Source organism: Electrophorus electricus, chromosome 3, assembly GCF_013358815.1.
Source record: "Electrophorus electricus isolate fEleEle1 chromosome 3, fEleEle1.pri, whole genome shotgun sequence".
Taxonomy (NCBI): Eukaryota; Metazoa; Chordata; class Actinopteri; order Gymnotiformes; family Gymnotidae; genus Electrophorus; species Electrophorus electricus.
In genome coordinates, this window is record NC_049537.1 from 1,403,681 (window position 1) to 1,430,000 (window position 26,320).

Here is a 26,320-nt window from a genome sequence, read left to right on the forward strand (position 1 = left end):
AAAATTTTCTTTCTTATTAAATATTTATCTACAGTACAAAAGCTCATAACACAAAATTTCCTTCCCTATCTGTAATAATGTTTTTATTGTTTATAGCCCCCAAGGAAAAATATGAGTAATAAAATCAAGATACATGCTCTATTCATAAATAATAACCATCTGATAATTATGAGGACAAGCATATGAAAACCACAATAAATAGATAAGTTATGAATAATTAAAGCTCTCCCCTAATGTAAGCAGTAGATGCTCGGCACCCAGTGGGGAAAAGGCCAGAGTCATTCAGACCGTCCTGACAGCACAGAACACACTGCACTCCTTGGAAACGAGGAGAGAACAGTCCAAAATAACTGCCATGATTAATACACCTTCCTCCTTCACATCTTCACAGGCTCCAGATGAACTGACCAGAGTTGTCTCTCCTCCTCTACCGAGCAGCACAGAGGGAGTTTTTCCTCGTCACAGTCGCTCTTGGCTCGCTCACTGGCAGCTTGGACCAGGACGTTTGTAAAGCTGCTTTGTGACAACAGCTGTTTTTTTTTTTTGTTTTTTTTTAAAGCATTACATAAATAAATTTGATTCCCTCCACTTGCAGTAGTGGCTGGAGAGGCTTCGCAAGGGAGGTGTGGCGGAGGGCTGAGAATGCACCTCACGGCGTCTGAACTCCACCGCCTGCAGACAGAGCGGAGGCAGCTCTTCCTGACCAGAGTCCTGAGAATATAGTTTAGGAATAACTCCAAAACTAGTGATCAAATGTCTTTTTCTGAATTATTTTTCTACACCTGGAACATGTGGCAATTTGGAGAGCGCATTATGTATGTCTGATGCCATGTGATATATGAAATATCCTTTCGTCATGTTTTCATTGCTAGCATTACATTTTTAGACTACCTCACCAGTCCATTAGCTTACAAATGTCCTTCATGTAATTACAATTATGTGAAATTCATTACAGAGGTGTGTGTGTGTGTGTGTGTGTGTGTGTGTGTTTGTGATTATATTGAAATGAACTGAACTGCATCATAAGCAAGATCTATGCTGATCAACCCTTGTTGTACATCTCCTGTTTTTTATCACTTATAGAACGTATCATTCATCTTGATACTTTCACTTTCAGAGGACTTGTGTACATACAACTATATTCACTTTATACTTTAGATTCTATAATTACATGTTATCATTTTTATTGGAATCTGTAATACCCGGTAAACGGTTTCCGTGATCCCAAAAATTAAGCCAGGGAACTTAGATCTTAGTATAAACAAGGCATACGATGCATATAATGACATATATAATGATTAGATCCTACAAGGTCTCAATAGGGAAACAGTTTGGTTATGTTACCGAGTGCACCATCAACAGGAGAGCTGGGACTGACGAAAACGACACAGAAAGGTCAGCGAGGTCAAGAAATAAACTTGCTCAGTGCTGTTCTGGCAAGCGCAACTCCATCAAACCACTGAAAGCAGAACTGGAGTCTTTCTCTGTATTTCTCCAGTTCATGAGCACGGAAAGTCTTTCATAACTACTGTAGTAATATGCAGTTCTCAGCTACTGTCCATCAGGCTGAGAGAAGAGGCTGGGACAAAGCACGGCGGCTCCTGACCGAACCCTGCGCAGGGATTAGTGATGACCGCAGTCTCCGTCAGTCCCTCTGTCCCACAGAGACCATGAGCTCACAAAGAGAACGTCTTAAGCAGATAGAAGTGGAATTCCCTTTTTAGGTAAAATAAATGTGTGTGTGTGTGTGTGTGTGTGTGTGTGTATGTGAGTGTGTGTGTGTGTGTGTGTGTGGAGTATGGAGCTTATGGCAAATTTGGTCTTCCCATTACCAGGACTCATGCTAACTCTCAAAAACATGGCTACAAATTTCCTGTTGTCATGGACTCACTCCCACCCTGCACTTGAGGGAGAGAGCTCAAAGACCAGTTCTGCCATACTGGTTCATCTCCGCCTGATCTCAACCAGTTCCTATACCACACAGCAACAGGGGTGATCTCTCTCAACTCTTTTCACACTCTGAGCAGAGCGTTGAACATCTCTGCCAGGCAGCGGAAGCTGATGTTGAGATTCCCACTTATGTGTCTCCCTGCCATAATCCTCGGAAGTCATGGCTTCCTGGATCTTCACCCTGCTGTACTGCAGAGCCTTGCTGGCCGAGCTGAGGCCCCCACCAGAGACGAGCGTGGAGAGAACCCGGCTCCCCCTTCTCCCTCCGTCCTCGAGACTCTGATTGGTTCGTCCGGGCGTCTTATCCCACACAGCTACAGTTAGCGGCAGAGAGCCAACGTATGGTCTGCCAGCTGGCGCGAGCGTCCATGAAGGAGACGGTCTCGAAGCGGGTGGGACGGCAGCAGGGCCCGGTGCTCACCTCCCGGCCCCCGACGCCCCCGCCGGCCTCCAGGACGCGGAGTGCCAGGTCATAGTTGGTGCGGGAGCTCGCACACGCCCCTGCACAGTACTTAAACAGCACGATCTCGTCCGAGTCGTAACCCAGGCCCAAGTCGCGCACACGGAGCTGCTTCTTCTCCAGACGGCAGTCCCCATCGCCGCGGTGTCGCTTGCGCCCCCTGTGGCCCTTGCGGGGGCGGGGCTTCCGGGACGGGGAGGGGTCTGCCGGAGTGCGTTGCCACCTGCTCCTGTATGCCTCACCTTCCTCCACCAATGATGTGTCTAGGAGAGCAAGAGCAGAAATGTCAGTCATCCTGATATGTTAATTCTACCTGCACAAAGCGGGGTTGGTTCACATAATCGCGTAGACTGAGACTAATCAGACACTGTATTTATGTCCGGGGATATAATGTCACCCTCCCTGTGAGAGGAGGGAGGTGTGTGACGTAATGGAGGCACTCGGAAAGATGCCACACTCACATTACACGTGTTCACAGCTGATAGCGGAGAAGGTGCGTGACAGCGAATCAGTGTGAAATTCCAGTGTTTATCAGCACACCACTGAAGGGCTGGACAGTAATCGGCAGCCTCTGTTACTCTGTCCCTCTGTGAAGGACGGCAACGATACCGTGATCGGTAGCTCGGTTCCACACACACACTCGGTGGGCAAGTCGCGTCTTGCGTTATCACAGCGGGTGAGGGTAAAAACAGAGAGATGAAAGTCTCTCCCAAGGGCAAAGACAGAGGTAATTAGCTCTCTGAAACCACTCCTGAATTCTGCTGTGTCAAAACCTGTCAAAAGGAAGTCATTCTGTCCATACTGCCTACATTCAGAAGCAGAAAAAAGTGGCCATTATAAACACATTTTATGTTTATTAGCAGCACATACTGGACCATTCTCTGTGCCTTTAGAGGGAACTCCCAGAGATTTCATACTGCCAAAAATAATGGCCATAAAAATAAAACCGACACCATCTCTGATTAGGGTCAGCTCTGGGGGTAAAGGCACAAACATCTGGACACATCTGGATTTATTTAGAAGGGAAAATAGGAACATATTCTTAGCTTCGTATCGTAATAACTAACCTAACATGTTTAATTTACCCGAGGGATTGGGGAACAGGATCAAACACGATGGCATCCAAACGAAAATAGCAACAGTGTCCAAGGGAGAGATGTCTCAAGTGGATAATAGCCACTCAGGCCAGGAAGCGGGCTCATGTGGGCCAGAACACGGGCTCACATGGACCAGGATGTGGGTCAGGATGCAGGCTCATATGTGCTATGACACGGGCGAGGACGTGGGTTCACGTGGGTTCATCGTAAATAGTTATTACGATACGAAGCTAAGAATATGTTCCTATTTTCCCTTCTAAATAAATCCAGATGTGTCCAGAGGACGTGGGTTCACGTGGGCCCGGACGTGGGCCCACGTGTGCCAGGACGTATGCTTCCATGGGCCAGGATGTGGGCCAAGCCGTGGACTCACATCGGCCAGGACGTCAGCCAGGACGTGGGCTCACATGTGCATGGACACAGGCTCACGTGGGCTAGGACATGGGTCAGGACGTGGGCTCATGTGGGCCAGGATGTGGGCCAGAACACGGGCCAGGATGTGGGCTCCCATGGGCCAGGACACGGGCCCGGACGTGGGCTCATGTGTGCCAGGATGCGGACTCACGTGGGCCAGAATGTAGGCCAGAACATGGGCTCACGTGCCAGGACATGAACTCCCATGGTGGGCCAGGACATGGGCCAGGACGTACGCTCACATGGGCCAGGACGTGGGCTTACGTTGGCCAAGACGTGGGCCAGGACGTTGGCTCACAAGTGCCTGGACACGGGATCACGTAGGCCAGGACATGGGCCAGGACGTTGGCTCACATTGGCCAGGACGCAGGCTCACGCGGGCCAGGATGTGGGCCAGAACACGGGCTCACGCGGGCCAGGATGCAGGCTCACGCGAGCCAGGCCATGGGATCACGTGCCTGTGACCCTCCAGACCTTCCGCAGCTGGACAATAACGTCAGCACCACCAAACAATTCTGTTCAGTTTCTACCACGTTTATCAGCAAGCAGACAAACTGTTTGAAGTTAATATAAAAAATTAAGTTATGACTGCATTTTAAATTACATTTACATTTATGCCATTTAGGTGACACTTTTACCCAAAGCCAATTCAAATTAAAATGTAAACGTCTAGAACGACAGTTTTTATTTACAGTTTAGCTGGAACAGTAAATTCAGTCACAGGTCACAAATTCAGGACTTCAAGTGTTTATAGATGTGACCAATCAACCCTGCAGGACTTCAAGTGTTTATAGATGTGACCAATCAACCCTGCAGGACTTCAAGTGTTTATAGATGTAACCAATCAACCCTGCTCTTTTGATTTATGTAAATTTGCCAGAGAGGCAACTTGTTAATAAATTGGATTTGATTTGATTTGAACTTGGTTACCCAAAACAAATTAGTTTAACATCAACAAAGAAAGAGTGGAGAGGTGGAGGAGGACATGGTTGATGAGACTTACCATGCAGGGCAGCCCAGGGAGGTCTACTGCCCCGGGACAGGTGGCGTTGTACAGCCATGCTGCCCCAGGTGCTGAGACCACTAGGGGGCGATGCTTGTCTCCCTTCTGCAGGAATCCACCCGTCAGCTACACCCAGCAGGCACACACACACGAAGAGCATCACCTGTAAACACATTCAATCACACACACACACAGGCGTGTTCAGAACTGTTTGTTCTCACGACTCTCTCCCAGAATTGCCACCACTACCTGCCCTCCCACTGCAGTGCTTAGCCAACACTGTATCAGCTCTTCCCACCACTGCCTGCCCTCCCACTGCAGTGCTTAGCCAACACTGTATAAGCTCTTCCCACCACTGCCTGCCCTCCCACTGCAGTGCTTAGCCAACACTGTATCAGCTCTTCCCACCACTAACTGCCCTCCCACTGCAGTGCTTAGCCAACACTGTATCAGCTCTTCCCACCACTGCCTGCCCTCCCACTGCAGTGCTTAGCCAACACTGTATCAGCTCTTCCCACCACTGCCTGCCCTCCCACTGCAGTGCTTAGCCAACACTGTATCAGCTCTTCCCACCACTGCCTGCCCTCCCACTGCAGTGCTTAGCCAACACTGTATCAGCTCTTCCCACCACTAACTGCCCTCCCACTGCAGTGCTTAGCCAACACTGTATCAGCTCTTCCCACCACTGCCTGCCCTCCCACTGCAGTGCTTAGCCAACACTGTATCAGCTCTTCCCACCACTAACTGCCCTCCCACTGCAGTGCTTAGCCAACACTGTATCAGCTCTTCCCACCACTGCCTGCCCTCCCACTGCAGTGCTTAGCCAACACTGTATCAGCTCTTCCCACCACTAACTGCCCTCCCACTGCAGTGCTTAGCCAACACTGTATCAGCTCTTCCCACCACTGCCTGCCCTCCCACTGCAGTGCTTAGCCAATGTCCGTTAACTAGCAGCAGTCAAACGCATGCACATGAGGGGGGGTGACATCACTTCCGCTCCTCAGGGAGTTCTGCAGGATATGTAAACATCTCAGAGATTCGTACCTACACAAACAAAACAAGTATGCTTCTAGAAGACAGCACAGCTATGGATCATGAGGCCAGAGGTGAACTCATAGCTGATGGACTGTCACGGTTGGTCCCTCCTGTTGTCCGTCTCTATGGTTTCCTTGTCTCATGTTTCACTTCTCCAGTCCTTGTTTTGGTTTTCCCTGTTCAGTATTTGCACCTGTGCCTTATTTAGTGTTCATTAGTTCAAGTATTTAAACCCTGTCATGGTCGCTGTGTCTTGGCTGTTCATTGATGGTGGAATGTTTGTTTGAATGTTTTTCGAAGTCTGTGTTTGTTAGCCCGCGTGTTATCTTAACCGTTTGTGTTGATCCTGGCCTTCGTGTTTCCTAGTCTGTTGTAGCCTGCTTCCCTTATTTGCCTTTGTGTGTTTTTTTGTGTTTATATTGTATCCCCGTACTATGTATTGGCTACAAACCCTAGAAACCAACTACACAGACGGGACTCCATATGAAACCCTTCACCACTACACAAACCAGCCATATGTACTGAACATTTCCATAAAAACCATACCAAACCAGCCATATGTACTGAACATTTCCATAAAATCCCTGACTATATTATAAACTATATCTGTGATCCTTATTTTTGGACTATGAATTATGGTTGTTGACTGTTCTCATTATTATTTGATTGTGTATTCTAAACTGCACATTTATGTGAGCAGTAGTTGAACTATGATCAAGTGTCCCTCACACACGTAAGTGTATGGAGCCAAAGAGAGTTCACCTGGTGGAGCAGGTACAGCACAGAGAAAGTAACATCAGTCACAGGTTTGAGTCTTAGGCAGTACAACTACTCTTATGATGATTTATATGTGAGTCGCTTTGGATAAGTGTCTGCCAACTCTTTAAAATGTAATGTGAAAGTGAATGAACCTCCATGGCTGGTTTGGTTGAGACTGAGCATCTTAATGGACAAACAGCAAACTCTTCCAAACTGTGATGCTCACTGTGAAGCCAGTGCATGACATACAGACTGTAACTTTTAGGATGTAGAAAAATTGTTCTAGAAGAGTCAACAGGTGCAGCACAAGTTTGACAGATCCAACAATGCTGTACCTGCAAAGAGAAGGAAACAACACAGGCTGTTTGTGTGTGTGTGTGTGTGTGTGTGAGAGAGAGAGAGAGAGAGAGAGAGAGAGAGAGAGAGAGAGAGAGAGAGAGTTTGTGTGTGTGTGATGAGTATCTGTCAAATGCTCTAAGTTTACATAACAGCAGTACCAACACACCTGATCCAACAGTAGTACAGTGTTTCCCAGTACCAACACATCTGAGTGTGTGGTGTGTGGTGTGCTGGCATGAGTCTAGAGCAGTGATACTGACATGGTTAACACACATTGAACATGTGTGAACAGCCGGAGAGCTGACTGTAGTCTCAGTACTGTACACAGATAACGCGTTTCCTACAAAGTGTGTAATCTAATGAGCAGGTACATGCATGAGCGACTGTGTTATAATGCTGCTGTTAAAATAATAAACATTTGTGTAAAGGGTCAGAGAAGAGCTGAACCCTTCTCAGTTCCAGCAGTCCTTGCAAATTACAAATTGTGTTTGTTACATAAACCATGCAAGACATGTGTGGCGGCCTGCACTCTGAGCTACTTACTACCAGAACCCATCCAGCGGCTCCAGGTCTGCACTCCGGAGTAGACAGGATCCCATCCATGCAACAGCTGTTCTGACTCTCTGGAATAACTCGCCTTGCCTTGGACTGCTCAACCTTCAGGGTTTTTTTTAACTTCAATGCTGAACACACAACTCTCTTTGGCATTTAACTCCAGCTTAACTGGTGTAGCGTGTGTAACTATTTTACAGTGTGTTGTTTTAAGATTTAGCTTTTACTGTCATGATTATATCTGTTTTACATTATGATAATTTTAATACTATGATAATATTTAATATTATATATTAATATTGAGTGCATCATTTTGGACAATGACCGGTGCTATAAAAACACATTTTTTCTTGTCATGCTGACATCAGCTTCCACTCCCCACATCGTCCTCTGTCCTCTCCATCTTTTTTATCACTCAAGTAACACCCAACACCTGAGTGAGACACTGTGGAGTAAATATTTCAGAGCTGCTTGCTCTATGAGTTGATGAGGTGTGTCTGATCAGGACATTCCAATCCTAGAGGAAGTGCATCACTCCAGCACGCACACGCACACACACACACACAAATGCCCTGCCTGAACTCATTGATACTTTGACATACATCATTTCACAGATGTAAAGAGTAAGGATCTTTGTTTGAGTTTTCTCACTCGTGTATCTGTGAGTGTGTGTGTGTGTGTGTGTGTGTGTGACATGCTCACCTTCCAACACCTCAGGTGACACTGGGCAGATGTTGAAAAGGGACACTCCTGATTCCACCACCTCTTGCCATCTAGGGCCAAAATCATGGCAGAAATCAAAACCGAATTCAGGGCAGAAATCAGAGCACTCTGGTTAAATGTCTGCATGCCGTGTGATACAAATTCAGGCACAGTTTTAACAGCCACTGAAAATATGACAACAGAGGCACATTGTATCAAATATTATTTGATTATAACAGACGCTTAAACATGAGGACGCCTGTCCAGTCACAACCACCATGACAGGAAGCTCTGCTCTGAACTCAAGTGTTTGTGTGAAGCATTGCAACACAAAGTGGTTAGGACCTGTAGCTGCCACGCTACAATAAAGCGTTTTTACAACCCTGTCCGTCCAATAAATAACAGACATCTCTGTCTTCCTCTGCCTGTTTACTTCAGCAGGAAATCCATCGACATTTAAACATTCCTTTGCGTCTGTGATCAATGTCCAATTTTTTTGTTTTTCAATTAACGTCATTTTCACCCCCACACACAGCAGTCTGCTGCATGACTGCTCTTAATAGATGTACCGGTTTACGGGTAGGTTTACGGGTAGGTATACGGGTAGGTTTACGGGTAGGGTAGGTATACGGGTAGGTTTACGGGTAGGTATACGGGTAGGTTTACGGGTAGGGTAGGTATACGGGTAGGTTTACGGGTAGGGTAGGTATACGGGTAGGTTTACGGGTAGGGTAGGTATACGGGTAGGTATACGGGTAGGGTAGGTATACGGGTAGGTTGTGACATTAATAGTAGCATCAATGAGTTATTGTTATTGTAAGATGATCTTGAGCTTTCAACATCATTTTTTAAAACAACTATGTGGCTAAAAATAACCCAGTGAGACAGAAAGTTTACTGTCCAGTGTAACGCCACAGCGACTGGCGAAGAGGGTCCAGAGTTTCCTTACAGCGTCTGCAGGTACCTGAATGAAATGATGTGGAAACCAAACCCAACACCCACATGTCAGCTGGGACAGTACAGTTACAGCAGCACAGCGCTATAAGTGCAATTACTATGGCTGTGTGTTTAGGTCCCACTCTCATAAAACCAACACATGTGCACCTCAGAAAATGTAAATGACAAGACAATTTGCAATGTTCAGTACATGCAGCTCTAACTCTTCTGTTACTCTGAAAGCAGATCTGCTGAAACACAGCCTGATCAGGACAAACTCAAAATATTCCAATTACAAAGCATACAATTCTGCCTGAACACAATTTGAGTAATTGAGGGTTAAAAGTCTTGCTCAGTGGCCCAAGAGTGGCAACTTGGCAGTGGTGGGACTTGAACTACCAACCATCTGAGTACTAGTCAATTACATTAACCACTGAACTACCACTACCACATATTTTGGGCTGGTCTTTATAAGCATTACAGCTAGACACACAAAAACTGAATATGTGTTGCAAACATGAAGTGTGTATGTAAAATGAACCGCAGAACTGCTCTGGTGAATAGAACGCAATGTAATGGCATGTTTGAGCTGAGAGACTGTGAGCAAAAAAACCCTCCAAAGTGCGCCATCAGAAACTGTCAGCAGTTAGAGTTAGTTACTCATCTACACAAATGATCGGGAAAAAAGAGACAGAAGAAATACACCAACATATGCTGTTTATTTACCAACAGATGGCCTCCATTAAATTACCCCACTAAACCTACATAAACATGACAGAGGGAGAAAGGGAGGGAGAGAGAGAGGGGGGGGAGTGAAAGAGTGAGAGTGAGAGGGAGAGAGAGAGGGAGAAAGAGTGAGAGGGAGAGAGAGGGAGAGAGAGAGAGGGGGGGGAGAGTGAGAGGGGGAGAGAGAGGGAGAAAGAGTGAGAGAGAGAGAGAGAGGGAGAGAGAGAGAGAGAGTGAAAGAGTAAGAGGGAGAGAGAGAGAGAAAGAGGGAGAGGGAGAGAGAGAGAGGGAGAGATTGAGAGAGAGAGAGTGAGAGGGAGAGAGAGGGAGAGAGAGAGAGAGAGAGAGAGATGTAAGCATACTTCTGCAGCTCAGTCGACCTTCAGAGAGATGAACTCCCGTGTGAAGAACATATTCTAGATTTCTTTTCAAATTTTACATATGAAGAGGTTTCGGTTTCTGTTTCCTCAGTGTGTATTAGTGTGGCAGTCCGGGACACTCAGCCTGTCAGTCTTTCTTTGGTTCTACAACTTTATCCTGAACTTCTCTACCTCCTCCCCTCTCTCTTTTTTACTCGCATATCTCTAAGACTATAAAAAAGTGAAAGATTATATCCTGGGTCACAGTGGGTCATTTCTGGGTGACCAGTGAGTGTGTGAGTCAGTGCGTGAGTGTGTATAATAGAAGGAATCACGCGGCATCTTACAGTTCCATAGATGACAGGAACAGACCACAAACACACACTTTTGTGTGTGTGTGTGTGTGTGTGTGTGTGAGAGAGAGAGAGAGAGAGAGAGAGAGAGAGAGAGAGAGAGAGGGAGAGAGAGAGAGAGAGAGAGAGGGAGAGAGAGAGAGAGAGAGAGAGAGAGAGGGAGAGAGTGAGACATGCGTTATGGGACAGTCTCGTCTGTTTAGTCTGATGTGATTCTAGTGCTGTGTTGGTACATTTTGGACTGATGCGACATTTCTCCATCTCTTTGGCTTCAGATGGGAGCCGTCCCTGCTAAGTTAAGGTGTGCCTCCCCAGCGCTGGCACCCTCTCTGTGCGTCAGGGAGAGCTGCTCACATGTGGCATGGTTTAAGAAACTGATGAATAACAACCATTATTACAACCACTCCACATTTCACAAGCTCCAAACATATGGAATTGGAGCCCTTTTTTTTTAAAACGTAATTTCCGTTTCTGATCAACAGCACATTTGCACTTTCACATTCAGTCCAAATGCTGATTCAGCCTACCAGCCAGTTAGCAAGTCCTGCGTGAGTGTTATGCACTGGAACTGGAACTAATGAAGAGGTTACATGCAAACACAAACTCAAAAGGCCTCAGATTAACTACCAGATTAACCTCGGATTAAATACCAGATTAGCCCCATATTAACAACCTCGACGAGATCAAAATCGTTTAGATAAAACTCGAATCACTTTCCTGTTCAAGTATTAGGCTACCCAGAAATGTTTCCTCACAGCGCTGGATATGTTAGAAATCACAGGAGAAATTATTTTTTCCCCCAAACTCTGTATATAACATGCAAGATGCTTGATGTGCATGAAATGAAGTGACTTTTTAAATGTTTTCACACTCATACACCCACACAACAGCACACTTTCGGTGTCCCTGTCCCGTTCATGTTTGTCTTTGACCTTGTAGGTCTTTAGATGGCAGGTAGCTGAGAGCATCAGGTACTCTGTAAAATGAAATTACTCTGTAAAATTAGACGCAGTACTAATGCGAGAAGTTCAGATGTGCCGTCTGGGCTCCTTCAGATCCTTTAGTCATAAAAGCCACAACAACCTGTAAACAGAGTAACTAATACTGAGGTTGCAGCACTGACTGCATCTCGACAAACAAACAAACAAACAAACCAGATCGGAGAGCTGTTGGGGGCGGCGTTCATAGCGGACTTGTCATTGGTACACCTGATTTAAAAACAACATTACTTTATTTCGCCCATTGCGTTAGACTACCTGACACTAAAGCATTCCCACAGCTAAATATCCATAAATATCCAAACATTCTTAAGATTCTCGCCCGATTCCAAAGGAGAGACACTTTGGGAAGGCGGTGGGGCACGCGCTGTGCGTGATTTGGTCCAGCTTCATGGAGCTGACAAGAAATGGATCGGCGCACCTTCCCAGCTCAGAGCACCAGCGATTCAGCGTTACTAGTCGCTGGAAACGCTCGCCGCGGCACTGATCTGCAGGCGGCTAAACCAAGCACTTTGATCACCCGAAATGAAATCGCACACGGGACAAATCACATCTGATTAAAACTGAAGGGTTATTTCGGGGGACAGGGGACAGCGTAACTCCAGCATTCCCACGCTGCAGCCAGATTTTAGCCTTCATCCCGGGCAAACAGGTTCACCATGCAAGAGGAAAAATGAAGCCCGAAGATGAAAAGTAAAATAGATAAACCCATGTTAAATTCGGATATATCTGAGCTCTTCCCATTTCTCAAGCAGTTCGTTTGCTTGCTTGCTTTTTACTTAGTTGTTTTTTTACAATTACGCTATTAATGAATTTAACTTTGATAAAATTTCAGTGGAGTAAGCCTGCGGCTTCTGAACGGTCCCCGCTGGTGGAGAGTGAGAAGAGCAGCAGGTGTGTATTAGAGAAAAGAGCCTGTTTATTAGAGAAAAGAGCCTGTTTATTAGAGAAAAGAGCCTGTTTATTAGAGAAAAGAGCCTGTTTACTACGGAACCTCAAAAGAAACGGGAGGGGGAGCTCCCAAATGCGCGAGGACATCGCGCAGCCTCGGATGAACGGTGTATCCACGAGTAGTGAAGACAAGTCCCAGTAATTACTAGATCATACAACCTCCCGCCCATGCAAGACATATGTCACGCTGAGCATGTTTAATTAAAAAAAACCTCAGAACTGATAAATACACAGGATATAATTACAATAATCAAATACAATAAATAATAGGATAATACAACAAAAAATAATAATAACCAATTTCAAAACCAACAGTTATGCGATTGCAAAAATTATACAAATGATAAAGACCGAGCACATCACCCATAGATACTATATTAAAACAACAACAAGCACGTGCAGTAAACACATATCTTGAACGTGTTAAACAGCAAGACACGAGCATCTTACCGTTACTGACACATGCGAGCTCTCCGGTCATGGACTTGTGCGTGAAAAGGGAGTTATGAAGGAACTCGCAGCTGCGAACAGTCCCGAGGAGGTGAAACCGTCCTTATTGCGCCCCGCATGCACAGGGGACGGGGGCGCATAATTTAGTCCGTGTTCCAGCAAGACCCTGGCCTCGGTCTGGGTTAGTCTGGATCAGTCTGGGATATTCTGGATTACCGCACACAATCCCCGCAGACGATCAGTCCCAGCACGACTCCTCCTCGCGCCGCTAAACGCAGGAGCTTTTGTGACAAATCAAGTAGCTCGCGCGCATCAGTCTTTAACCCCCGAGGTGTCAAATTCCAACCTCCAGCGCGTGATCCGGCTCTGTGAGCACAGGTTACGGTTTTGTGATAATTGCAGCAGCCAGTGGAATATCACATTCCGCACCGTGCCATTTTCCCCGAGGCTAAACTTCTCGGGTGGATTTTACAGCGCGCGCGCGCTCAAGTATGCGTCGTCTCGTGCTCTGTTTGGAACGCGGGCTCGGAACTTTTCGGCTGCTTTACAGAGCGCGTGTGCGTCCCGCATGACGGCGACACAGCGAGTGTACTGTAACGCACGCGGTAATGGAGCTGCTCTCGTAACTGGAGCTCGGACATGGATCTCCATAGATCTCCACAGATCTCTATAGATCTCCGTATATCTCCGCTGCAATTACGCATCTTTGGGTATGAAACAGGTCAGTAATGATGGGCACGTGCTACTGGGAGTAGGCTCTTATGAAAACGATGAAACACAAACACACATACCAAAGAAATAAAACAACAAACATTTGAAACACACATAATGCATAATTGTAACTGAACTTTACGCATCTTCTTAATAAGAAACGCATTAATGCGCGAAGCGGCCATGAACGAGACCTTGAAATGTCCAGCCTATCAAAGCGAAATCAAACGCAACTGCGATTTCAAGGTCAAATAGCGAGAGAGCGAGGACTGAAGTTTTGGGGCAATAAACACCGCCCCATCGTACTGGAGATTGCGTCAAACCACACCGTGTCACGTTTACATTTAACGCGGCAGATGTCAAAATCAGATTTCAGTGAATGACAGGTAAACAAACAACCCAAGCCAAGGCTGGCAAGATCCTCCGGTAATACCGCCTCTGCTTTAATGTTGAAGTTTCCCACAAACACTGTGGTCTTCCGACTTATCAAGATGGGCAGTGGATCAGACCTGGTCAGGCTGTGGATCAGTGCCGCGGAGCGCAGGCTCGTGTCTGCAGCAGTGAGCCAGACAGGAGATGAAAAAGCTGTGCAGGCCCCATAATGCCTTGTTTGGGCAGCATTGAGCACTCTGTCTCACACTGGACTATATAGTGCGGACCAGAGAGGGAGACTGGCAGCAGGGAGGGAGACTGGAAGCCAAGGGGAGAGAAGCAGTGAGAGGGAGACTAGCAGCAGGGAGGGAGACTGGAAGCCAAGGGGAGAGAGGCGGTGAGAGGGAGACTAGCAGCAGGGAGGGAGACTGGAAGCCAAGGGGAGAGAGGCGGTGAGAGGGAGACTAGCAGCAGGGAGGGAGACTGGAAGCCAAGGGGAGAGAGGCGGTGAAATGGGACAGAAATTGAGCAGTAGGCGATCTCTGGACAAGCACTGCTACAGGGCAGAGGAGAAAGTATGAGGAGAGAGACCAGACCACACAAAGACCTTCATGGTGAGGAGAGAGACCAGACTACATGAAGACCTGCATGCTGAGGAGAGAGACCAGACTGAAAAACAACTGCTGTGACAGACAGTATAGAAATAGTAAAAGGATACAGAAAGCACCTCTTCAAGCACCCTGAAGATGAGTCCTTTTCTGTGAGGAACAGACCTGAATCCAGACTCTGCAGGTGGAACAGTAACCGAGGTGCCACCAAACACAAGCCTGCTCACGGTCTTCAGGAGATCTGCAGTAACATCTGCAACTGTTGCACTTTCTGGGTGTAGTTGTTTGCACAGACCACAAGCCAGACTCTGGTATTTCTGACATTCTGGTATGACAGACAACCATGACAGCCCAGAGGCTTTGCCTCTTAATTAGAGCTACAGTCCACAAAAAAACATAACACTCCCTCATACACACCATCAAAGCCAGCTGGAACGGAAACTATGCTTGTGGTAGTATGACACGGAGCAGTGTAAGGAGGCCTGTCCTGTGATGCACACAAACACACACACACACACACACACCTGCACATTAGCTTGCCCTGTGAACCTTAGCCCCCTGTTAGTCCCAGGCCAGACACACACTCACTGTGTGTCTCCTGAAGTTTTCCGGATGGTCACCACCAACTTTTAACTATGTGGAAGTCCATCAGGAGCTACTGAAGTTCCACCCAGGCTGTTATCTGATTCCATGTTCACGCACCATCGGCAAAATGGCTTTGTGATGGTGGACTTTCTGCACAGAGAGTGAGGCTTTCAGGCTAACAGTGTGTCTTGACTGGGCTTTTTGCTTTATTGAAATGGATTTATGAGAAATATGATTTCATTACTTACTCCGACTCCAGTTGGCCTCTGTCAAAGTGATGTATTTTCAGGTTTGTGATACTCAGCTGAAAAAACAACCCACTTAGCCTAAAAACCGAGACAGTGTGAAGGAAACCTGCGTCCCTGCGGGTTGATCACAAAGTCAAATCTGATCTTTGTGTCCAAACAGCTGTAAGGCTGTAACTCCCAAAGCCAGAATCTGTGTATATTTTCACAATATTGGGTTCACATCCTGCAAAAAAATCCAGCCTGCATGACATCAAATTAATAAAACTGAGTAGACCTGAAAGGTATTTCCACATGAACATTTTCCCAAGCTGTGATTTCCTAGATTCAGTGATTTTCTCATTGCATTAGTTTGCTGTTACTAAATTTAGGGATTAAACAATTTCCTTGGTTTTATAGTTTGGTGTTAAAAACAACACCCCACATTGCTCATCTTATGCAGGCACAAGGGAGGATTTGAGCTCCAGGTAAGCGGAAGCGCTCAGCTGTGTGTTCGCTCTGCCCCAGGCCGGGGCAGCATGCTCAGGTGTGGGAGACCTGCCCCTTTGCCCCGGGTCCCTTCTCTCCTGGGGAGCTCTGTGTGTGTCCAGCCATTCCACTGGAACACGAGTGTCACCCTGGCCAGCACCAGCTTCTGGGAGACTGAAGTCCAGCAGAGAACAGTAGTGGTGTGGAGCAGGACACTCTGGGGCTACATGGCTGGGTGCTGACCTCTCGGCCCCAGGGTGGAGCCCTGAGGTTAGGGAGGCGTGAGCTGGGGACGCTCTGTGGTCTGGAGGCTCCAGGGTGGTCAGAACCTGCACGCTCTGGGTTCAGGCCTCTGGGGACAGGGTCAAAACCGATACAGGATTCTTCTCAGGAGCAGAATTCCTGCAGGAAAAAGAGCAGCTCCCATGCTGATCTCACACACATACAAATACTCTGATGAGATCAGAGAGTATTTCTGCCATTCAGTGGCAAAACACCAGGAGACACAAACAGCTCTTGGGATCAGAGAGGAGAGCAAGGGATTCAGTCTAGTTCCACGCAGGAGTGTTTCTGAACTAAAGGGGTTAAATTCATTTCCACACAGGTTGTGAACATGATGTCCTAGCTGAGTCCCACTCATGTAACCAGTCTGTGAGTATTTAAAATATCTTAAGTACTGTGATTCACACTGAAGTTCACTGAACCCCTCAGAACAGAACTAACATAAACTACCAGGACCTGTTTCTGCTAATGAAACCCTATAAAAAAAAAACACGTACACACAATCCAGACTTTAGCGCAATATAAGAATGAACAAATCAGGATCTGTTCAGAAGACGTTCCAGGACACGCCTTTAGGTTCTGCTGATCACGTGCTGCTACTTTACAGCTGTGCTCTGCAGTGAGGAGAACTTCAGACCCGCTAGTGCAGTTTCGGGGTGATCCAAAACACGTGCAGGCAAGCAGGCAAGAGTATCCTGATTGGCGGACAGCCAATCAGCACTCAGCACACCCTTTATCAGTGTTACTGTGTTGTGCGTGGGGTGTTGCAGTTGTGTTCCAGCGTGTGTTTATGAGACGTGTCGTCAGAAATCACGCCGACGTCTGGTGAGCCTGAGCAGACGCACGACAGTCCACAAGCGGCACGGATCTGCAGGGAAGCCCTGCAGTCAGACAGGCAGCTGTACCTAATTCTAGGGTCACCCTAAACACATTCTGCAGTGTTAAAACCAACATGAATAGCAGGATGTGAAAGAAAAGCCATTATATCCATTTTCTCTCAGAAAGGGCCACCTACATAGATGGACACCTGTCAGTGGGGAAACCCTTCCCCCTATCTCAGCAAACACACACACACACACACACACACCCTGATCACACCCAGGTCAAGGATCTCCCTGAAATAGGATACACCTGCCTGTTGTGTGTCCATACTTTGACTGTCTCTGATCTCACACTACTTTCTATATCTGTTTGCTATTCGCTACAGACGGCACCCAGAACGCATTAAACACTTAACGACAGCCAGGCGGAGTGTTGCGCAGGTCGAGCTGAGGTCTGCGTGTGCAGGCTATTCCCACGCTTCAGCCACTGAACTCTTGAACACTGTTTTACAGTTTATCCTGTTCAAAAGGACAAACATCTTTGGCTCAATGACTGCAAATGTGTTTTATATTAGCACATCTGAAGTGTTCGGTAAATAATATAGATCATCGTGACATAATGGTTGATTCAGTGTTTCTGTCATGTTTGTGGTGCTCACAGCGGAGTGGACCAAGGCATAACACTTCAAAAAACCCACAACCTAAAAACAGAGAGCACTTGTTAACCACACCATGTTCAGGATCTCGGCAGAACCTGTTTCAGGGTCTTTTCAAAGCAGGAGGAGTTGAATGTGACAGATTACCTCATTATGGACACACAGGGTCTGCTAAACGAGAATTCTGCCCACACACCACCAGAGAAGAGTGTGCCAGGTCTTACCGGCCATCCCTCTGAGTAGGTGACAGAGAGACGCGGCAGCATTTGGGATAAATGTTTACAGAAGATGAAGCATGCTAATGACTTAAACAGTAGTAGTGCCTCTCATCCAAGAGCCTCCAAGCCCTGCTGAAACTCTATGCTACACCGCACTTTCTCAACAGTCTGCGCCAGGCGTTCCCAACTCTAGTGCCGGAAGAGAAAAGTCCATCAGTTTGGCCATTTTTCTCATCAAAGCTGCCTAAATCAACTCACCAGGTAATTCCCAGGTTTAGGAGGTGGGGAGGAGTGTGGAGTCATCACCAGACTGCTGGACTCCAGGCCTCTATCCCTGAACCTCGGCACCACGGCGTCCTGTTCTCCGCAGTTGGGAAACGTCTTGCCAAGCCGCAGGACAGTGAGAAATCCAGCCTGCCAAGCATTATGGGACATTTGCTCCTCCTCACTCTGTTCTGACAGTGTAAAGAACTCTGGTCCAGTGCTGTGCCACACTGCTGTGCCTATGGTAAAAACTGCCTTTAGTCCCGTGCTGTCCTGTGTGTACTGAAATGAATTTTTAGGTCTAATTTAGGTCTACCTAAAAGGCATCCAGGAAATGGCTTATTGATGAAACAGGTGGATGAAGGCTGATATGAATAATGATGATCTAGATATTTGGAGAGAATAACTAATAACAGGACAATAACCTGTAAATCATAAATATCTGTCCAGTGCAGTCCAAAACAGAGCTGACAGTCTCTGTTTCTTTTCTCTGCCAATCTGCACTGTCTCTTCTGATGCTGAGGCAAGCTCGTCTGCCCTTCAGACCAGCCTTGCCACCATGGACCCGCCAGCTGTACCCAATTGGTTAATCTGCACGTTCTACATACTGTACTGATCAAAATCAAAGATCAGTTGTTTCTGGGTGCCATGGAGACCACTAAGCCCTATTAGACTGCGTTTGATTGTTCACTTTGTGGTATTGGTTTGTCATCCGTTGTGGACCAGAGGTGGACAGCTTGCCCTTCTGAGTCTTGGTTCCTCACAAGGTTTCTTCCTGTGACTCTCAGGGAGTTTTTTCTTGCCGCTGTCACCTTGAATGGCACTACAGGACCCTGAAGGGCTGACAGTAGATCTCTGGAAGCAGAAGAGAAATCACACCCCCATCACGATTGATGGTACTGCAGTGTAGAGGGTCCGTCCCTTTACGTTTCTTGGTGTACCCATCTCTGAGGACCTCACGTGGACAGAACACTCAGATAAGATCGTGAGGAAAGCATGTCTTCATACAGCGATAGAGATTCATCTTGGGACCCCTGCATCCTCAGAACATGCCTCACCTGAGAGTATCCTGATTGCACGCACTGCAGCCTGGTTCTGGACTGGCCCAGATCGCGGGGCTCGAACTTCCTCCAGGACATCTGTGCAGAGCTCTGCCTGACAGGTCCTAGGAAAGTTATCCTGGATTCCCAGGTGCCCACACCACACTCTCTTCTCTCTACAACCATCAGTGGATGGGTACCACATCTCCACGGCTTGGCCCGGTCCGCTCAGAGACCCTCAGGCTGCTGAACTCATAGTCATCAGCACCACTCTCCACTCATGCACTTTCATGAGCAGTCCATGCAGTTTAGTGCACCGTGTTCATTACACTGCCCAGTGCCTTTTTGTGCATCACGTAACGACCAGTGTCTACTGTATTGTATCGTGTATATTGGGTCTAGGGTCTGTTGTGTGTGCTGTGTTGGGACATTGCACTCTATTGTACATCCATGTATATTTGTTCACTGTGTAGTGAGTTGATTATAGTGCATTCAGTTTGGACCCAGATTGTCTGTCAAGCTGATTTCAGTAAACCTGTTTTGTGACATGTACTATAAAAAGCACTGCAGAAATTAAAATTTGAACTGAACTGAAGTCTACAGTATGCTGAAACCCAGTCCATGTTTTTGTTTTCTTCCTGATCTCAAACCACCAGAGGCAGTGTTGAGTTCTGGCATGAAGCAAATTATTCACACAAGGGGACACATCCTGTGTGCACGAGGGGCTCTCCAACCCAAGGCTAAAATGAAGGATCATCACATCATCTGTCCTTCACACACTCATCACCTCCAGTCTGCAAGAACGCGTTAATGTCTTAAGCAAGTGTCTGATCACAAAACCAGCCACAGGTGCCCAGGGAAGCACTTGAAATAAATGTCCTTAAAAAGCAATGGGACTGGGACTGGGGAGAGACTGCTCATGCTGGAGGGAGAGACCATGAGGGGAACTGGGGAGAGACAGCTCGTGCGGGAGGGAGAGACCACAGGGGCGGGGAGGAAAACGCAAACAAATCTCTTCACCTTTATCTGCACGTGTGCACCATCGAACATTACACTTCCCCAACGTTTACCTTTAACCTTTCTAAATGTGGGTGGGTTCATCTCAGGCGTGACACATGCTATACACACTCTTCCACTATGTTTACCACACACTCGCACGGGAACGGCCAGTTTGGTTACGGAACTTGTAAATGGAGGACTGAAATATCATGACAGGTCAGAGCAGGTCTTGCGCAAAGGCCTCGACACATTTGGGAATGTGTGTAAGTGAACATTAAAGAGGATTACTGTTTAATAATGGGAGAACTCCGGCTCAAGCAGGAATTGCACCATGTGACCACGAACTTTCACTCACATTAAGATAGAGCTGTTGGACTACTCAGGTTTTTTTAATATCTGTGATTCATCAGAACACACAAAACATTCACCAGAACATTTGCACGATGGATGACATAATCGTGTATCACACAACGCATCAGACTTTGCACATCTGTGACATATGGCCAAACGCCCCTGATAAACACTGCAGCCCTGCTTTAGGGTCAACACTTTAAAATCAACACTTCCTGCTAACTCACATCCGTTAACATGCAAAACAACAGGGGCTTCAAGTTTCAACCTCAGACTATATATCTTTGGTATCTCAGAGAATTTATCTGTAACCAGGTCCAGAGACCCAAGTGACCATCTCATTTGCATTTCTACACCTCAACATACATCTTTACGTACATTTCTACATAGCTCTCTTATACAGTGTAATATTTTAGCCAGATGCATTTAGGCAGAAGGCACCCAACAGAACACCTCGGACGGGCAGCTAACAAATCCTGAATACTTTAATTGCATTGATTCACTTTCATTCCATTAAATACTTAAACACGCTGATATGCAGTAGAAATATACAGCAGAGTGAGAGAAACACTTGATTGCTAAATTTGGCTGACAGTGCAGGAGGCTGGAGGTTTTGCCCCTGTACCACGTAGAGGATGTGTAACAGAACCCCAGTCCTGCCCGGTAGGGTGGAGAGAAGCTTGCTGAGCAGGTCTGTGCCATATCACTGAAGAATCCAGTCTGGTGAGGGCCAGCAGCCTAAGGTTGAGGTGAAGATGTAAAGTGTCTCCAGTCCACTTCAACTCAAACTACAGCACTCAAGGTGATCTGAGAACCCTGATCCAGTGAGCTGATTCAAAAATAAATACCTTAAACATAAAAATTATAAACAAAACACCACAACAAAAACAAAAACTAAAAGCTAGTGCTTGGATCTGAAAATAATAACAGTAGTAACCCTTATGATTAAAACAGAGTTGCAGAGAATCTGGGAGTTTAAAATCACGTGCTCAAACAGTGTGTCTGAGCAACGCTACCAGCGAGGCCTCGCGTCCATGCGCGGGTTGTGGACAGGTCCTCTACAAACACCCATGTCTGGTCGGACCGCAAAAGACAAGATGAGCCCAGGAGCAGGATGGCACGTCCTGCAACCCTGCAGCGGCTTTGGCACCTGCTCCTATGTCCATGCTATGGCCAAGGGCTCCCAGGGGCCATTCCGGTCCCAACATGCCCATCACAGGCCAGAGGGTCCCCGTGAAGCATGAAGCAAGGTCACGGGTGCCCTCGGAGTGTTTACAGCACGTGTGCGATGAAGCAAATATGCGAATCAGGAAAAAGTCAAAAGCAGTCGCAGCGCGCTTGGAGAACGTGGTAGATATCGGACGTCTGCGCACGTGCGATGAATTCAGATCCCTTTGGTCAGGTCCTGAATGACCCCGGCTATCACCAGCTTTCGCAGGAACTCCTTCTCTTTCAATATATTGTGTGTCCATGACTGGGGCGAGAGAGAGAGAGAGAGAGAGAGAGAGAGAGTACACAGTCAGATACTACATGTCACATGTTCACTCACCTGGCCATTCATGTTCTACATCTTTTGATCCTGCACATTTTTATGGCCAGAGGGACCAAGGGACATGGATCAGCCCATCTAAGGTAAACAGGCTCCTGAAGCTGGGACACAATAGGCTTTAACACAGGGCAGGAGACAAAGAGGACAACAGCCAGCAATGGTGTCGAGCACCACCCCTTCTGTGGGAAAAAACACTGGGTTACCAAAGCTGGAGGGAAATTCAGCCAAAGAGCCTCCACAGGACCCAGCAACAGAAACTCTGTGTGTGTGTGTGTGTGTGTGTGTGTGTGTGTGTGTGTGTGTGTGTGTGTGTGTGTGTGTGTGAGTGTGTGCGAACACCAAGATGATTGATAAGACAGTGGACGGTGTGAAGTGTTTAAAATGTTCTGGTTAGTCCCACGGAAACACGACACCTCACTCTCACACACACACGCACACACACACACACACACACAATATCCCTCAATCATATCCCCTTCTCAGTTGCTTCCCTTATCAATATTCTAAGTCTGATCTTATTGTAAAGACAGAAACAATCCAGGCTTAGTTAAAGTAGTGGGGATACCCACAACCTGCTGCCTGGTCAGTGCAAACAAGTTCAGAAACCCAGAACATGAAAGCTGAGCTGAGAGTGATTCCAGGACACTGCACAGGTCAGTTTTCCCTGGTCACCTCTGTCATTCCTGTTCAGGTGTTTCTGCTGAACAGTGAACGTGGGAGAGCACAGACACACCACCCATGTCAAGGTGTTTATGGACCTTCACCCTACGCAGCACAGAGGAGTGGAGACCCACCCGTCTGCCCCAGACGGAAAGACAGACAGGCAGAGTGACAGCACAATAAGAGTCCTTCAATAATACATGTGTAGAGGTAGGAACAGGGGATAGCTTTCACTGTAGACTGAAACTGGAGGAGAGGGAGAGAGAGAGAGAGGGAGGAGAGGGAGAGAGGGAGTGAGGAGAGGGAGAAAGAGGGAGAGAGAGAGGGAGAGAGAGAGGGAGGGAGGAGAGATATTCAGGTAGAAAGTGAGCCAGACAGATAAGAGGTTGCGTGTCAGTGGAGTGTCCTGACCTGTCTGAGTGATTTAAAAACGTTTGTATTTAAGCAGGAGATCAGAAGAGATCAGTGAAACCCTAACATGTCAGCGGAGCTCACACACACACACACACACACACACACACACACACACACACTCACACACACACACACACAAAACCTGACATGTGGAGTATCAGCACAGCACGACAAACTCTTACGGATCCATGTAAACAGTCCCAGACAAACAGTGAATCCTCGTGGACATACTCAGCATGGAACGCTACGAACTGTGTGCCGGGACTGGAAACGGCGTTCCAGTCGGCCAGGAGCAGTCACACGTCTCGTAATGTCGGGATTCGTTGGGATGATATTTCGTAGAGCAGGACAGCTGCATAACACCAGCTCCAGAACACTGAACACCATAACACCAGCTGCTGAACACTAAACACCATAACACCAGCTGCTGAACATTAAACACCATAACACCAGCTGCTGAACATTAAACACCATAACACCAGCTGCTGAACACTGAACACCACAACACTAGCTGCTGAACACTAAACAACATAACACCAGCTGCTGAACACCATAACACCAGCTGCTGAACACAAAACACCATATCACCAGCTCCTGAACACCATAACTCCAGCTCCTGAACACTGAACACCATAACACCCGTTCCTGAACACCATAACACCAGTTGCTGAACACTGAACACCATAACACCAGCTGCTGAACACAAAACACAAGCTCCTGAGCACAGAACCATAACACCAGTTCCGGGAAACACCATAACACCAGCTGCTGGGCACTGAACACATAACACAAGCTCCTGAAGACTGAACACTATAACAGCTCCTGAAGACAACACCATAACACCAGCGCCTGAACACCATAACACCAGCTGCTGAACACTGAACGCCATAACACCAGCTCCTGAACACTAAACACCATAACACCAGCTGCTGAACACTAAACCCTATAACACCCGCTGCTGAACACTAAACACCATATCACCAGCTCCTGAACACCATAACACCCGCTCCTGAACACTGAACACCATAATACAAGCTCCTGAACAGAGCACCATAACACCAGCTCCTGAACACTGAACACCATAACACCAGCACATAAACACCATAACACCAGCTGCTCAACACTGAACACCATAACACCAGCTGCTGAACACTGAACAGCATAACACTAGTTGCTGAACACTGGACACCATAACCCCAGCTCCTGAACACTAAACACCATAACCCCAGCTCCTGAACACTGAACACCATAACACCACCGCATGAACACCATAACACCAGCTGCTGAACACTGAACACCATAACACCAGCTGCTGAACACTGAACACCATAACACCAGCTGCTTAACACTAAACACCAGCTCCTGAACACTAAACACCATAACATTAGCTCCTGAACAATGAACACCATAACACCAGCTCCTGAACACTGAACACCATAACACCAGCTCCTGACACCATAACACCAGCTGCTGAACACTATAACACCAGCTCCTGAACACTAAACACCAGCTCCTGAACACTGAACACCTAAACACAAGCTCCCGAACACCATAACACCAGCTCCTGAACATCATAATACCAGCTCCTGAACACTAAACACCATAACACTAGCTCCTGAACACTGAACACCACAGCACCAGCTCCTAAATACTGAACACCATAACACTGGCTCCTGAACACCATAACACCAGCTGCTGAACACTGAACACCATAACACCAGCTCCTGAACACTAAACGCCATAACGCCAGCTCCTGAACACTGAACACCGGCAGAAGATGCACAACACCCCACTCAACAGCATATTTAACCTGACCAAACACCACCAGAGGACATACAACACTGCACTCAACACCAACATATTTAGTTGCTGATTTAACATGTATTGCAGGTTGAAATCACTACAAATATTTCAGTGCATGAATGTCCTGCATGCAAATGTCAAATAAACTTGACTTGACTTGTCCTTAGAGATTTTGGAGTTTTATTTCGAATTTTGGGATTTTTCCATTTCCATTCAGTTTATGGTTTTGGTCCATTTCCAAAAATTGGCAAAGACTTGGTGGTTGGAAAACTGGATATAGAGTGTAATAGCAGTATGTAAACAGAGACCTGTTTTGTAACGATCACATAGGTTAAAACACGTACAGGCATATCAGCCTTTTAAAAATGTTTGCTCGTGTTTTCGGTTTAGCGCATGCCCCGTAAAGGTTGAGGGCGTGGTACATGAACGTAGGGCTCATCCCTTGCAGAGCAGCTAACGGTGGTTGGGACTTATCGCCCAATGGGAAGGACGATCGCAGATGGAAGACCATTGAAATAGGGTATCCCTTGGACGAAAAAAGATCGGAAGTAGCAGTTCATGGGTTTTCAAGAAGGGAAAGATGTTCACATTTTCTCCCTCTGCATTCACGCCTTGACAACGTACCTGGAAGGTTGGATGTTTTTTACCCAGGGGTACAACTGACTGCCAAAGGAACTTTTCTGAGGGATTTAAAGACTATGTTTTTCCCCCCTACCTAAGCGAACTGCTGTGGTGAGCTATAAACTGGAACAGAGGGACCGCAGAGTATCCAGTTTTGACTCACCGTGCTTGCGAATCCACGGGTGTGAACCCTTTTTACATCTCTCAGAGGGTAATACTGGATGACCTGATATGCGGTGATATGGGGAATATTTGTATAATGAAAAAGATATAGTGTTGATTTACACATATGTTGAGGAAGGGGGGAATTAAATGTTATCATTTTCAGCGTTAGTTCGTGTGTTTCCAAAGCTTACGACGCTAAAGTGTTAATCGCACCACCTCATCCTTGTTTGGGTATGTGAAGGAAACAGGGTGAACGTCACAGTTTCACAAATGGAGGTGTGATGGATGTGTGTGATGGGTGTGTGTGTGATGGAGGAGTGTGATGTGTGTGTGTGATGTGTGTACAGGAAAGCCTCACCACTTTGATGGTGGTGTGTGTGTGTGTGTGATGTGTGTACAGGAAA

The 26,320-nt window shown here is 46.9% G+C and overlaps 2 protein-coding genes across 9 annotated transcripts in view; both read right to left on the reverse strand.

Annotated features, from left to right (window-relative positions):
- Positions 1-2,251: 2,251 nt before the first annotated feature.
- On the reverse strand, positions 2,252-13,177 carry LOC113586627 (neurturin). Its single transcript, XM_027024921.2, has 4 exons — positions 13,085-13,177; positions 8,312-8,382; positions 4,925-5,087; positions 2,252-2,673 (listed from the first exon to the last, which is right to left on the reverse strand). The coding sequence occupies exons 1-4, from the start codon at positions 13,113-13,115 to the stop codon at positions 2,252-2,254; spliced, it is 687 nt and encodes a 228-aa protein (XP_026880722.2). The 5' UTR covers positions 13,116-13,177.
- A 7,544-nt stretch (positions 13,178-20,721) lies between these two features.
- Positions 20,722-26,320, reverse strand: part of st3gal3a (ST3 beta-galactoside alpha-2,3-sialyltransferase 3a) — a 32,249-nt gene continuing 26,650 nt past the window's right edge. For all 8 annotated transcript variants that reach the window (XM_035524701.1, XM_035524698.1, XM_035524703.1 and 5 more), the window contains one exon: positions 20,722-22,178. In XM_035524701.1, the coding sequence (XP_035380594.1) occupies positions 22,089-22,178 (90 nt within the window). In that variant the 3' untranslated portion in view covers positions 20,722-22,088. The remainder of the gene's footprint in view (positions 22,179-26,320) is intronic.

Excerpts from the sequence above, each read along its gene's own strand:
- LOC113586627 (XM_027024921.2), bottom strand. The coding sequence starts at position 13,115 with ATGACCGGAGAGCTCGCATGTGTCAGTAACG. Across the intron at positions 8,383-13,084 it reads GCTCGCATGTGTCAGTAACG|ATGGCAAGAGGTGGTGGAAT; the intron begins GTAAGATGCTCG and ends TTTTGGCCCTAG. Across the intron at positions 5,088-8,311 it reads GTCACCTGAGGTGTTGGAAG|GTGATGCTCTTCGTGTGTGT; the intron begins GTGAGCATGTCA and ends ATGTGTTTACAG.